The sequence below is a fragment of the Zootermopsis nevadensis genome, unplaced genomic scaffold, assembly GCF_977971745.1.
Source record: "Zootermopsis nevadensis isolate Lab colony 2312 unplaced genomic scaffold, Znev_1.0 Znev_ptg000020l, whole genome shotgun sequence".
In the NCBI taxonomy this organism is placed as follows: domain Eukaryota; kingdom Metazoa; phylum Arthropoda; class Insecta; order Blattodea; family Termopsidae; genus Zootermopsis; species Zootermopsis nevadensis.
This window is the reverse complement of record NW_028259152.1, coordinates 15,416,798-15,432,555: the sequence shown is the minus strand read 5'-3', so window position 1 is coordinate 15,432,555 and position 15,758 is coordinate 15,416,798. Positions and strand designations below refer to the sequence as shown.

Here is a 15,758-nt window from a genome sequence, read left to right as displayed (position 1 = left end):
CAGATTATTTCATTGCACACTAGCTGGCCTTGTAATCCTTGGGTCTCGGGTTCGATTCCCGGCGGTGCCCGAATTTATAACTTGTGTTGGGCAAGCCCGTGGTCTAGGCAACACGGAGTTTTCCTCCGGGGGCTTCCCCGGTTTCAATTACTCCATTCACACACAGAAGAAGGCAATGGCAAACCACTTCTGGATCATCTGCCAAGAACGTATATGAACAGGTCCCAGTCCGAGAAAAGGATGGAAGGATCCTGTTCATATGGACCTGTCGTCAGAGAGAACACTAAATAATAATAAGATGAGGTGGTCTAGCGGTTATAACGCTGGCCTTGTAATCCTGGGGTCTCGGGTTCGATTCCCGGTGGTGCCCAAATTTATAACTTGTGTTAGGCAAGGCCGTGGTCTAGACAACACGGAGTTTTCCTCCGTGGCATCCCAACAATTACTCCATTCACACACAGAAGAAGGCAATGGCAAACCACTTCTGGATCATCTGCCAAGAACGTATATGAACAGGTCCCAGTCCGAGAAAAGGACGGAAGGATCCTGTTCATATGGACCTGTAGTCAGACAGAACACTAAATAATAATAAGATGAGGTGGTCTAGCGCTTAGAACGGTGGCCTTGTAATCCTGGGGTCTCGGGTTCGATTCCCGGCTGTGCCCGAATTTATAACTTGTGTTGGGCAAGGCCGTGGTCTAGGCAACACGGAGTTTTCCTCCGGGGGCTTCCCCGGTTTCTCCGTGGCATCCCAACAATTACTCCATTCACACACAGAAGAAGGCAATGGCAAACCACTTCTGGATCACCTGCCAAGAACGTATATGAACAGGTCCCAGTCCGAGAAAAGGATGGAAGGATCCTGTTCATATGGACCTGTCGTCAGACAGAACACTAAATAATAATAATAATAATAATAATAATAATAACACTAGCATGTCGAAGCTTCTTAAATTGAAAGATGGAAAGATTGAAACTACGTTTCTAACCAAGAATACCACTGCACTATTTCAGCCAATTGATCAGATCATCATTCAATACCGGGAAGACTACAATCGCGGTAAGCTTCTTCGTGGTCATACAAAATCTGAACTGCAGAATTTCTGAAGATATTAACGTTAAAGGATGCTACAGACAGCACTGGGTTTTCTTGGGGTAAAATTATGTTAACTATTATTAAAAACTGCTGGGGAAAAAGTGTTCTGGAAACGATGACGTCATGAGAGACGAGACGAAGTTAATTAAATTTTTAAAACAAGGTTTGAAAGCTGAGTGTTATGTATTGGATACTAATTTGCAACGACCTGGAGGCTTAGGTCGTGGTACATAAGGAAACTCCATTCGTGAAACATCTCTTACTAAAGAGGATATCGAAGCTTCTGTGACAACTGACGAAATTGGAGTCATAGACTCAGAAGATAATGGTGATGATCCCTGCGAGGCAGTAAAAAGTAAAGTAAAGTTTGTCCCACTATACGCCATGTAGGCGTTTGGGGTGAGTGGAGGTATAGCTCCTCTCTTCCTTGACCTCGGCACTAGATGGGGGTGAGTGGTCAGCATCACGCCCCGGCCGGCTTTACCCCCGGGAAAGGACCCCGGTACCCATTGTAGAGGAGGCTGGGTGGGCCCCAGAGCCGGTCTGGACGCAGAGGCTAGAGGAAAAATCCTCTGCCCCCGTCGGGGATCGAACCCCGGCCGTCCAGCCCGTAGCTAGTCACTATACTGACTGAGCTATCCCGGCTCATCCCTGCGAGGCAGTGATCTGGTTAATAAAGTAATTTGTTCTGAAGAACGCAAACATCGGATCCCACAAACTTTGCATAACTATAGGAATCATAAATATAAGCATTTCCCAGTGGTCTATGCCCCAGTAGCACTGGTCTGACATGTTCCATGAATGTAATGTATAAGTGACTTCACTTGTAAACGGAGGTAGCTTATGACGCGAGTACAGTAGCTCCCACCCTCAACGGCGTTGTGTCGTGGTTGGGCTACACTAATGAGGTGGGTTGTCACAGTAATGGCAGCATGTCAGTATGAAAGTGTTTTTATGTCAGCTGCTAAATTTCAAAAGCAGCATGTCCGTAAGGGTCTCGTTTAATGATATTATATGGTTGGTAGGCCCGCAAACCCTTTTGAAATGTTGTATAAACAGTTTACTGTTGGCGTTCTGCTTGTTGATGGTGTTTCTATTATATATTGACTCAAGAAACTTCAGTTTCAATTAATTGTCTAGCGCCGTCGACAGTATGGACTATTAAAATATTGTAATTCTTAAAAATGCGAAGTAAGATGTTTTCAAACTTCAAAAACTTTTAATTCAATGGTATTTATATTTTTAAAATATCTGAAATTTTGAAAATTATGAGTGTTCTCAAATTTGAAATTATTTTATTTTTGTAATTCTTAAAAATGCGAAGTAAGATTTTTTCAAACTTCAAAAACTTTTAATTCAATGGTATTTATATTTTTAAAATATCTGAAATTTTGAAAATTATGAGTGTTCTCAAATTTGAAATTATTTTATTTTTGTAATTCTTAAAAATGCGAAGTAAGATTTTTTCAAACTTCAAAAACTTTTAATTCAATGGTATTTATATTTTTAAAATATCTGAAATTTTGAAAATTATGAGTGTTCTCAGATTTGAAATTATTTTATTTTTGTAATTCGTAAAAATGCGAAGTAAGATTTTTTCAAACTTCAAAAACTTTTAATTCCATGGTATTTATATTTTTAAAACATCTGAAATTTTTAAAATTATGTGTGTTCTCAAATTTGAAATTACTTTATTTTTGTAATTCGTAAATTTTACTTTTTTTATATTTGTGTAGCCTTTGGTTAGGTTATGTGAGTTTTAGGCACGTTAAACTAGGTTAGGTTAGGTGAAGGTTAGGTTAGTCTAAGTTGGTTTACTTTAGATTAGATTAGGTTAAGTCAGATGTCAGGAAGAGATAAATCGTGAGCTTACCATGGTTACGATGGTTAACATGGTTACTGGAAGGATTTCGATGAAATTTGGTATTGCAACCTATAAACAACGCTGCCATGTTTCTATTGGTAAATACGAGTGGCGGGAGGAAGCCCGCAGAGTGGAAGATATTACCTCTTAGTTCTATTAGGTAGGGAGCTTAATTGGACTTACATCACGTTAGTTCGGTCAAAGGTCAGGTTTGGTTTGGTTAGGTTGGATCGGGTGGCTTTAGCTTGTGTTTGGTTATCATAGGTTGGGTAGGTTTTCATAAAGTTAGGTTATGAGGGGTTTAAGTTTTGGTAGGTTTAGATTACTTTTAGTTTTCGTGTGGTGGATTAATTAAGGTACCTGAAACAATCGAATAGAGCTAATTTTCTGTAGCTAGAAAATTTTTGGTTATATCGGGGGGGGGGGGGGGGAGGGCTAATATAATATTTTTTATGTGTGTGGCAAAGAACGCATGGGGAATTTCTGTGTAGTCCGGTAAGAAGTACACTTTACTGACTTTTTGCCAACCCCTCCCCCTCCCCGGCTATCAATATCGCCAATATGCGTTTTCCAATAAAATTTGAAATAAATTCTCTGCCTTACCAACTTTGGGATTTTAAAATAATTGTGTCACGCAGTAAAAACTAACGGTTGTAAATATCTGGATAATTTTATTTTCTTCTGTTTCATTCTTGGATTTCAGACAGCTTCAATCCAAAAGGCAGAATTATTTGGCACATTTGCGTTGTAAATAAATATCCGTCACGTACGCGGCCTGGTAGTATTGATGTGCGCATGCGCAACTCCGCTTTACGTAGCTGAGAAAATTCGTCTTTAGTGCAAAGATATTTCTCTCAGGTGTTTCTTGTTTTGTGCTCCTCCACCCTTCGTAGTATCGTTATTCATTTGTTTTTGCAATTACTGTTTTAATTGAAAACAGTAAGAAGCTGTCTCACTATACTCCATATAAGGTATCCTACTAATTCTTAACCTCGGCACCAGATGGGGTGTGAGTGGTCAGTATCACGTTCCGGCCGCTCTTTACCCCCGGGAAAGGATCCCGGTACCCATCAGATAGGAGACTGGATGGACCCCAGAGCTGGAGGATAAATCCTCTGCCCCCCGCTAGGGATTGAACCTCGATCGTCCAGTCATTAAATCGAATAAATAAGACGAAAACGTCTTGCGTAGTAATGCATCACGTGACTCTCAAGGCTGTATACGTCACAGATACTTTACTCTCGCGAACAGTACTACCAAATACGGTTGAGCTCCAAAAAGAAAATTACTAACCTCATGATTAAAACTTGTCGTTAATCGCTTTATAATACTTCACAAAGAAAACCTACATAAAGACGCATTTCTCACTGTAATATATTTGAAATAATGAAAGTACTGTGTACGTGTTCTGCACCGGTAAGAGGTTAATCCCTCTCCACCGATCGACCCTCCCCGTCGTTATAATGTTTGCCTCGTGTCTCAGGTGTCTGGGAATCGCGTGTGAGTAACCAAACAACGCAGTTGTGTGTTGTCTCTTCACCGAGCCCTTCTCCGGTTGTTGACGTGAGTTACAAACTGAATTTGACTGTTTAAGAGACCTTGTATCTTCGTGTCTACATAGAAGAGGTGGAAAACATATATATATTTTTTTTATTTTGTGAAAATGTTTCTCAATGTCAGTGTCAAATTGAAGAGGAAATTGAAATACGAGGGAAATGTATTTAAAGACAAATGGAAAAAAATATTATTTATTTAGTATAGTTCGAGATAAAATAGATTAAATCATTTGTAATAGGAGAATCTGTGACTATGGAGTAAAATAACATCGTAATTATAAAACAATGCCCACAAAGAAATTTGGTAATCTCAAATTCAACGTTTTTAAATCAGATCTGCAATTGCAACGTAACGCATTTACTGTGGCTAATGAATCAGGAGGATTATGTAAATTGTAAATTACTGCAAAATAATCGAAACCATTTAGGGACGGTTTGTTTGTGAGGGGATGCAAATCGTGGGCAACAGAAACTGTTTTTCTCGGAAACAGCAGCTTTTTAAATGTATCAGTCTGTCTGCAAATACATTACCAGTTCGTGTCTATGACTTGACGGGGGTACAAATTATCAGCTTAAAGAAGAATGTAAAAATTTTGTGGCTTATTTAATTGAAATTGATAAGAGTAAAGACAGTCAACACATTACAACTGCTTGCTGTTTGTATTGGAGGTGTTACAGTAGAGGAGGAACTTTTAAAAAATATGTGGAGTGTTATACCATATTTAATAAGGAATGTTTTGAAACGAAATTTCATTAACTTCATTCTTACTTGACAAAAATAAATTTCACGAACTCGGATGTCTTGTCAAATCTAAAAGTTCTTGAACATGGTAATGAGTGATTTGAATAAATTTTTTCTTGGATATTATCCATCGTCTAGTAAAATATAAAACGTAAAACGACGTCAATTAATTTGAAATATACAAGAACTTGTTATTTCTTACAGATTCAATGCAAATTATAGAACACATTAAACTTTAAACGCACTAAAATCTTTGCACTTTACAGGTTTGGGTGACACATGGAATTTTACACATTGTAAAAAACCCTGCGTTATTCTTACATTTGTGTTCTTAAAGCGAATGACTGACATAACCTTACTATTACTTTGGAACTATAGAGTGATCGATTGATGCATTAAACTGTTGCTAAGCAACGTAACACCAGCGCTTACTGGTCAGACGGACGCTTAGGGAAATGCAGGCTACAGCAGATGAAATTTCTCCTTTCAACTTATTTTATTCAATTTTCCCTCAGTCCCCTCTTCGTGCGTCACAACATAATTTTCCAACCCTTCCCCAAAGATGTAATACAGAATGAACACTGTTCTACGTGGGTGCAATTCGTGTTATCTATTTTCATGTAGCATATACCACTTATTTTTAACTTCTCCCCCAATCATATTAGGGCGGTGCCTCGTGTTCTAATTCCTTATTGGACGGTGCGAATTTTCCCCTCGTGGTCTAGTGCGCATGCTCAGTGGTGCGTAGGATTTCAACTCGAGGCTGCATATGGGTTTAGGGGGGCAGTAAGGTTGGAGATATAAACCCGGCTCCCGGCCAACAGACCCTACGCAGCCACTCGACGCCGATCAAGACGAATCAACACCTGTTGGAAAACCATGAGGACGTATCTTTTTGTTCTGGCCTGCGCTATTCTGATCCTCGGGCAGTTCGTAATGCCAACGACCGCTGGTCCGTATCTGGAAGACGATGGTGAGTCATTGTTTCTATTATTTTCTCCCCATTCGTATGTTTACACATTACGCTTCTCGTAGTTCAGGCGATTTTAGACTTTGAAATTTTCCAGCTACATCTGGATTACTGAGAGACTTTTTATAAGAATTACTTTCAAAATAAACGCCACAGTGCTATTACATATCGAATTCAACTATTTATGTCTACAACTTATTACCACATACTGGGGTTTGCGTTGAAGTCGTTTGCTTTGAAAAGTTGTCAAGCATGTTTAGTGTCAACGAATGAGGTTATGTCACTGTTGGTTTTAATTTAGCCTTAATGTGCGTAAACATTTCTGTCACAATCTTCGTAATTCTGTGATGAACTTAAAATGCTATTAATATGAATACAATACAACGATTAATATTTTATTTCATATGCTCTTTTTTTGACGTTAGTATATATATTTTCTTAATTATTATAATTACTTGAAACAGAAACTTGTATACTTTTACAAAAATTAAAAGAAAATCAACAAAATTATATTACGATTTTCAGGCAAGAAGGAAGGGAAATATATATATTTTTTTTAACAAATTAGTGCTTATAAAGTTTAAGTACTGACTAATTTACGATGTCAGTAAGGTTTACTGACTATTGACATTGAATTAAGTTTTGGAGGGAACCGCACTGAACTTCACTAAGTTACAAGAAGGCAAGGAGTAAACTTCTTACACACACTCACAGTTTCTATGAAGTTTGACGGCAATATAAATTGTAAAACTAATTAATTTAAAATTCGTTAATGAAATAACACTAATAAACGATGAAAGAATATTACTGAAGTTTATAATATTTATGAAATTAATATAATTATGATTACTACACCCATTCTTAGAATTTTAACCAAACTGAATTGTTATTGAAGCCAAATTTTTAATAACAAAAATTAATCATGACAGTTACAGCAGTAATATCAGCTTTAATATTATTCTATAATTTACGTGTGTGTTGTTTTAGATTTATCATGCCACTACGCAGGTGGTTGTTGGCTATATTATGAAAATCCGGTTTTAATTCCTATAAAATTATACAAGGCCATTTCAAGTATTAAGCGTCTACTTATCCCATTATAATAACAATTAAATGTAGTTTATTATTATAAAGTTTTCCCTTTATACTTATTGAGAATTTCTGCAGTATGTATCAGTAAAATCTGTTGAAACGGTTTTGAAATTAATAGCAAATAAAAGCCTTTTTGGAATGTAATATTTTGTTAGAGAAAATAAAAGAGACATAATTTGGAATTTCTTCACACTAAAATTTATAAATTAATTATTTTCAAACTACGTACGTAATTAACTTCATGGGGAAGAATGCTTCTTCAGAAATAAATAATGGCCGCTGTTTTGACGTTTTCTTGAGCTGTATTCAATCAAATTCAAAAATGAACTACAAGATAGTTGATGATAATAATAATAATAATTACAATACTTTTGCAATTTTTCTTAACACTTACGTGAATTAAAAGAACGAGTATAATATCAGATTTGCTGAAGATGTTTGTGAGTTCTGGAGCAAAGATTGACAGAGTCAGTTAAATTTTAAATTAAAATAGACTAACGTGCTCCTTTAAATAACTGACATATAATACACGGCGAATTGTCAGATATTTATGATTTTTATTTCACTTCTTGTGTAGACTTTATTCAAAAAATTATGATGATTCGGGATTATGTGATAAGTAGAACGTTTATTAGACAAATTATATTTTGTCTCTCAAATAATATATTATTCAAATATGTTAACTTATTTATTTTGAGAATCTGGCTGCTATCGTCTGGTATGCTGCACCCTGTAATCTACTAGATATAGACTGACATTTCAGAGCAATTTTATGCCTCCATCTTCAGGACGATGACAACGCGGTACAACATCCCAAAGTGTCTTCACGATTAACCTGATTTTTACTGTATTCTAACAACACGAAGTCTTGAGAGATGTATTTTATGGCTCCACTTTAAATGCCTTCCACTCCAAAATTAATAGATTTGTTTACAACATCTGCAAATTAAACTAGATATTCTTTTAATACATAGTGACGTTTTAATTAAACCTGATGTTAATTTTGCACACTCTTTTAACATTTGCTTCTTGAATTTGTATCACCGCAAATGATCCACTCCGACTTGCAATTGCTCTAATTAGAATGCGTGAGGTGTGCCCGAAGACGCTGGAGACCTTCTTCCAGCGATGAAAGCAAGAAAGAAAATTAAAGTTAATAGGTGCTTTGGTATTTGCAGTCTGTAGCACAATCGTCCACACAAATTTGAATATTTAATTTGTATCAACATCGACTATTCTCAACTTTTGACTTTGTAAAATTACTCGTAAACAAAATAATGATTTACAAAAGGGGTTATGAGAACATGATGTGGTTTGAAGCACTATGACCATTGAAATAAATGAACATGACACTTTTTATCTTGAACCACTCAATAAAACAACGAAAAACTTTGTCCGAAAGGAATTCCTCTTGTATGGAGACAGATCATTAACACAGATCGGCCTAATAATTCTGTGTGTAACAACTTTGATAAATATGCAAGACTTTACATCAAATTTAATAAATTTCGAAATATTTCTTCTCGTTAACATATAAAAGACTGTTTCACACAGAATGTTTTAATATTACCTTTCCATGTCTTATTCAGCCTCACAAGCGGAGATTTTCAAAGTGGTATCACTGACAAAATTATTATGTATTTCTTGTTTCTCTCAAACAATTAAGATACCCAAAACCTCGTACTTTTTATTTTATGTACTTATCACACTAAGTGGCGTAAATATATTACAAAATTCCTTTTTCCTTTAAGGAACAAATATTTTCTTGTGTAGTCTGTGTCTGTACTTGGTAATTTATTTTACTGTATCAATATAAGACTACGTTTAACATCCATGAAAAATAACTCTCTAACTTGTTCTCATCTTCAACATTTCACAAAGCGGATGATAGTTAACTGTTGTGAAAATAATAATAATATGTAGTCATCCCTAACAATAAAACTATATAATACGTGTAGCACGTATTAAAAACAAAATGCATTTCGAAAATAGCTATTTACCTTAGGGACAAGGTCTGTGTCGGGTACATGGAAGTAAATACCATATAAAGTTTTGAATAGATGAGATAATAATAATATATTCTATTTAGATTTTTATTATGAAGTTATTTTTATTTATTAATGTTCTTTATAGACACCTAATGCTAAAACAATTGTGCTTAGTTCTTACGGCTTTACGGTAACTTTGATTTCGTGTTATGTCCAAATATTCACCTATCTAAGTAGCATATTAATTTGTGACAATGCTATTATTATTATTATTATCCAAAATAGAATGTTGCACTACACATTTTTCCCACAGGTTTCTATGTCTGCCTAGGTGTATTGTGTTCTAAATTAAATTGTGGAGTTCCGCATTCAACGACTCGCTCGCATATCCCATACCAAGACCTTGTATCGGGCTGTAGTGTCACTTCGTTATCGCTACTGCGTCTTGTCACTCGTCCACTCTTCAGAACACTTTCCAGGAAGGGGCATCGTCGCCCACTCGGGTCCTCGTCCTGCACACACAATATCGATCTCGACGCCGCGCTCTGCCTATTAGGGTCCACGTCTACTTGTGGTTTCCAAAACTTCCCTCTGCACCAACCCCTACTAATTACGAGTGCGAATAAACTGAACAGTATTATTTTCTGGCAATGTTACAGAAGACGAAGATGTCTGTCTTCTGGGTTGTTGCGCTGTGTAGTCTGGTCGATGTTTGCCGACGTTTCAGAGGTCATACTGCCTCCATCATCAGGGCGATGAGTATGAAGATTTCTGTCTTCTGGGTTGTTGCGATGTGTAGTCTGGTCGATGTTAACCAACGTTTTAGAGGTCATACTGCCTCCGTCATCAGGGCGATGAATCGCCCTGATGACGGAGGTGTAACATGGAGCACCGATGGACATGTAAACTATTAAAGGGCAAAAATCTATTAGGTCAAAGGTGAAAATAATGCATAAGATGTCAGCGTGGACCTGACCTATCCTTTTTGTCAGATATACTCGCCATTTCGTTTTGCTATTCGAAACTGTCTCATATGCGAAAAAGCGACAGACGTTGGCTGAAATTTCTAGTGCTTTAACTATGAACACTTACAATTATTCGAGAAATCAAATTATGAGAACATGCAAGAGTTAAACAGAATTTAACAAATTTCACTAGCAGTATGTGCTTATAGTGTATCTATGGAGGCTGAAAGTACAAGAACAAATTAAGCTCCTAATTTACAACTACTTACATTTTCTATAAATACACGAACTATAGATCGATGTTGTGATCCATATAAGATTAAATATCTATAAGATAAAAATTAACTGTCTTCAAGAATATAAAAATATTTATGGAATTAATATGTCGCAAACCTCTGGGGTTTGATTTATTTCAACAGCGTTGTTATTTGGTAAAATTTGTCAAATAACTTATAAGAATGCATAATTCAAAACACATGGCAAATATTTCGAATTTTACAAATGTGAACCACGAGGATGTAAAGGAAATATGCGAAACGTTGGTTTTTTTGTATTAATAACACATTATAACGTATTTGTAGAGCCTGAACGCAGAGGTTTACAGACTGGGACACTAGAGGCGCTTGAATGCGGCAGTTAAGAAAAGTAGGGTTATGTCAGAAATACTTAATAGCAAAGACGAGATGAAAGTTAAGGAAAATTAGTGATGAATTATAAAAAGGATACGAATAATGTGGGTAATAAAAGAAAGACGAGATTGAAAAAGGGAAAGAACAAGAATAAGTTACAACAGGAGACGAAAAATGACGAGGAGAAAAAGAAGAAAGATTCGTTCAATGTTTTTATGTTGTTTCCAAATTTTAATTTTCATTACGTCACGCTTTTATTATATGGATCTGAAAGGGGTGATTCATTAATTTACAACTACCCGCTTCATCCACAGCCCGATGATTGCTGAAGTGATAACAGAATGACAGGGACGTTCCCATTTTCACATTGTACCTTGCGCTCCTACTCCATATTTCGTAAACGTTCTCCGTAGAAACAGGTCCGAGTTCTAGGACTGAATATGCAAAATAGCTTCCAGTGGAGCGAGGGTATACGCGTTGTTTGTTACGAGTTAATGGAAACTGACGCTTCTGTAATTAAAACAACGACGAATCCTTTAATCAGAACTACATCACATCACGTCACAATGAATGGACAGTGCACATGTGATCAAAGTGTTTGTTTGTGTTGACGGTAGAGTGCGTGCCTGCTTGATTATGAAGCGAAACACGTCTATTGACGGACATTTTTTAATGTATAAGAGATTTTATTTAGCACAATGCAACTCGCTAATTTATAAGAAAAGAGCTTTGCGGATTGGTCTATCCACCATTAATTTTGAGCCATGTTTCGCATATTCATGGGACGTTGCTCATTTGCAGAAGACAGTAATGAAAATCTTTATTCCAGTCGCTGGAGAGATAAGGCAATAACAGAGAATAAGAACTATGGACTAAGACACACACAAACTAATGATTTGAACGTTTAAAAAAATTGCTCGTATTTAGTAACATCTACGCGACGTAGAGACATCAAACTTCCAGCACTGAAAGGAAAACTTTAAATAGTTTTTGTAGCATGCAGGATAATTGATGTATCTCTAACGGGTAATTCAATAACTGACATTATATTTGACATTAGAGATACTTAATTTGACGCGAGATGAAGAGACTGTTGAGCGTTGGGACTGATGAAAAGTGACATGCATTATGCCGTGAGCTAAAGAAACAAGTTGAACATGGTTATGTCGGAGTTTTTAATTTTAATTTAGACCATAGGAAGGACAGAATTTGGTCGAATTTTGATGTGAAGAGGGAAAATGACTTGGCCCAACTTAGGGAAATTCATTCAGGGCAGAAAAAACTCACGGAAAACCTTCATGGAGTTTTCAGTTGGCGGGACCTTCTCGATACAAACTAACTTCTACCAACGATCTTTTTTTTTTTATAAGGCCAGCGTTCTAACCGCTAGACCACCTCATATTATTATTATTTAGTGTTCTGTCTGAGGACAGGTCCATATGAACAGGATCCTTCCATCCTTTTCTCGGACTGGGACCTGTTCATATACGTTCTTGGCAGATGATCCAGAAGTGGTTTGCCATTACCTTCTTCTGTGTGTGAATGGAGTAATTGTTGGGATGCCACGGAGGAAAACTCCGTGTTGCCTAGACCACGGCCTTGCCCAACACAAGTTATAAATTCGGGGACCGCCGGGAATCGAACCCGAGACCCCAGGATTACAAGGCCAGCGTTCTAACCGCTAGACCACCGTATCAGACCAACGATATTTCCAAATATTTAACAGATTTGTTTAACACACGTTTGCTGTTTGTGTATGATTCGGATGAGAAACGAAAACCAATCATAAATCATATGTACCCAGTTTGTCCTTGGTGGTTATCTCCATTTCTTTAGATCCGTTGATGTCACCGCCTGCGGCCTCGATCCTCAGGGATTCACCCAAAATTTGGCTGCATGTAACGAGATCTTCAGTCAGTCTGATGTTAAAATGTTTCTGAGCGAGTGAGAATTTAAGAAATAGTGTGTTTCGAGGTTAGGTTAGCATTTGGGAACTGCATTATGAGTTCTATTCTGACAGACTTAAAAACAGATGACTGCTTATGTATTCATAATGGTTTGCCGGATCAGTTATATTAAAATGACAGTTCGTGGACGTAGATATTCATCACTGACGAGACAAGAGTGTCATCATTTTTGAATTTATCGGTTCTCGCTGCTGACCGACTGCAGTCGCTATCCCCATGATACTATTTTTATTAATTAAATTCCATTCCGCTTGTGTAGAATGTTTATTGATTTTGCCTTATGAAATTTTGTTATTGTTCTGATGCCTTTGTTTTGAAATTCCTTTGATTTATTTATGTAAACTTGTTCAGAAAGTTTCAGGAGGGGGGCCAGTGCGTCAGCGAGGACAAGAACAGTGATTTATAAACTAAATATAGATTTACATCAACGGTGGAGGATTAGTTTAATATCGGAAACATTTACCTAAGACTGACGTAAGCTTCACAAAACATGCAGAACATGTTAATTATTTTGGTTCATTTGTCAACGTTACGTTTTCATTAAAAATCTTTACTGGATGAAAGTTATTGCAGTGTAAACAACGAAACTGTTTTGAAAACAAAAGTTATAGTGCATTTGTGTGTGTCAATCTTTAACCTCCGTTTATGAAACCGCGATTCTAGAAGGCCTGTTTGTTTGGTTTAATTTTGCATCAGCTGCTGATGTGTGACCAAACATTAATATTCGTGTCATGAGGATAGACTGAAATGCCTACGTTAGAATCATTTTAAATAGATGAAATATCAATAATGTTTTTATAACGTGTGGGGCCCGAATGAGTTTCCCTTGGGAACTCCCATGCGTAATAGAGAGTGATCGATTTTTGGGATAACTATGAATTATACATAGTAGGCGAGACTTAACATTGCCTGTAATAACTTTTACAATTAGCCCTGTGGTCAGTATTTTATCAAAATCTCTCCAGTATGTAGAACATTGACACTGTGGCTTTGTTATTGTCGAGGACATGAGTAATGCGTTCTATACTTCAGCAATGTATGTTCTGGAATGTTCTCTTTTAAAGCGATATTTGTTACTCCTAATAATTTGGAATTCCAGGAGCTTAAAATGTAATATTTTCAAAACGTTTATTTCTCAAATGCTTTACCGAGGAAGAATTGTGTGTTTATTGGTACATAATTCAATGGAGAAGCGTGGTCATTGCCCTCTTTCAGGACTACTAATTTTTTTCTCTCTATTATAAAGGGAAATACTGTAATGGTAATGACTTATAAATAATTTTTTTGCAATAAATTTGAAAACTAGAAGCAGCTGACTTAAGTATGATGTTCTAAATCCCATAACGCTGCAGTGATCAGCCGTATCGGGTTCAGAACCCTGATGATGGGAACAGAGATAGTCACTGAAACGTCGGTTTCATCGTTTAACCGTCTAACGCTGCTGATCACCAGAGAATATTTTATTGAAATATCGACTGGTTTTACTAAAGTCTGCAAAGTGTTTAACCGCTACATCAGTTTAACTAATAGAGAAGTTAGATTACTTACAACATAGTTCTTGTTAAATTCTAAGTTTGCTTCACTATAGATAACATTTGCTTAACTTATACCACTTTTGATGGATCACGTAATTACTAGGTTGTGGTTGTGGTCGGATGCAAAGAATGCCTAGTTTACCTATGAATTACTGGGGAGTTTTCAACGTTGCTGATAAAGACGACGCCTAGGACATCCGCGTCACTCTGTGGGGAAATGCGTGGGGTGGAATATCAGCAGATATCGGTCGATGAAGTTAATTTATAATAGTTCGATAGAGTTTACTTGGCGGTATAGTTTTTCCCAAAGTTCCATAAGACGTGCTTGGCGCTGAAGTCACTTCAACTATTACTATTACCAGTAGCAAATAGGAAGTCGAGGTCTCGTTCTGTAATTCCTATTGGTGGATTATAGAACGAAATTAAAATATGGATTCCTAATTAATTTTGAGCCAGAAAGCTGTCGCTTCCACACGTTGCAGATTAGGAAGGAGACGTTCAAAATAAAGATTGCTGTCTTGTGGGTTGTTGTAGTCTGGTAGAAGTTTACCGACGTTTCAAGGGTCTTTGCTACCGCCATCATCAGGGCGATTATATATAGTTAAAATAATATCGCTTAAAAATTGTTTCAGGAGAACAACAATTAAATATATGAACCAAGATACATATTACATAATTTAAATGTCTCCGCAGAAATCCGTTGTCATTTAAATGTATCCTTTATGACAACAACATGCAATGACCATATATCTTCAATTATCTCGCACTCATAATATAAAAATGAAAAAAAAAACATAAAACTCCAATAAGTTTCTAAAAAATAACGAGTTTTATAAACAATGTATTATTAAGCCAGCGAACGTTTAGAATAATGCAGGCTAAGTAAGAACACAGGTTCGTTCTCCCAACATAAAGTCAGGCCAACATAAATTCTGAAGCTCAGCTACTGAGATACAAATCACGTGACGGGCAGAAGAACGTGCAGTGAGAGATAAGATACGTATTAAAAAGATCAGTGTAATAAAATATAATTACAACCTACAAAAGGAAACAATGTATTTTATTCATATATTGATTAACATTTTCATATTAATATATTCATTCATTCACTACATATCCAAATGCAATAATAAAATTTTAGGGGCCCGGAAGGAAATAGATTTGCCCGTTGACAGGATGCAAATGAACGGACTGCCAACATTGCTGATGAAGTACAAACCGACTAGAATATGACTCCAATTCTTATTACAGTTAAGGACACTGTAAAACAATCACGGCCTTAAGGACCGACAATGAACTCAACTCTTTGACAACTTGATGATTAATAAATTGGTTTACTCACGAGAGTTTTTCG

The 15,758-nt window shown here is 36.5% G+C and overlaps 1 protein-coding gene across 2 annotated transcripts in view; it reads left to right on the top strand.

The window, feature by feature from the left end:
- Positions 1-5,531: 5,531 nt before the first annotated feature.
- The window catches only part of LOC110835856 (xibalbin-1-like), a 53,301-nt gene continuing 43,074 nt past the window's right edge, over positions 5,532-15,758 (top strand). The window contains exon 1 of one of the 2 annotated variants that reach the window (XM_087351924.1): positions 5,532-6,231. In XM_087351924.1, the coding sequence (XP_087208050.1) occupies positions 6,138-6,231 (94 nt within the window). In that variant the 5' untranslated portion in view covers positions 5,532-6,137. The remainder of the gene's footprint in view (positions 6,232-15,758) is intronic. The other variant, XM_087351925.1, reaches the window with a different exon arrangement.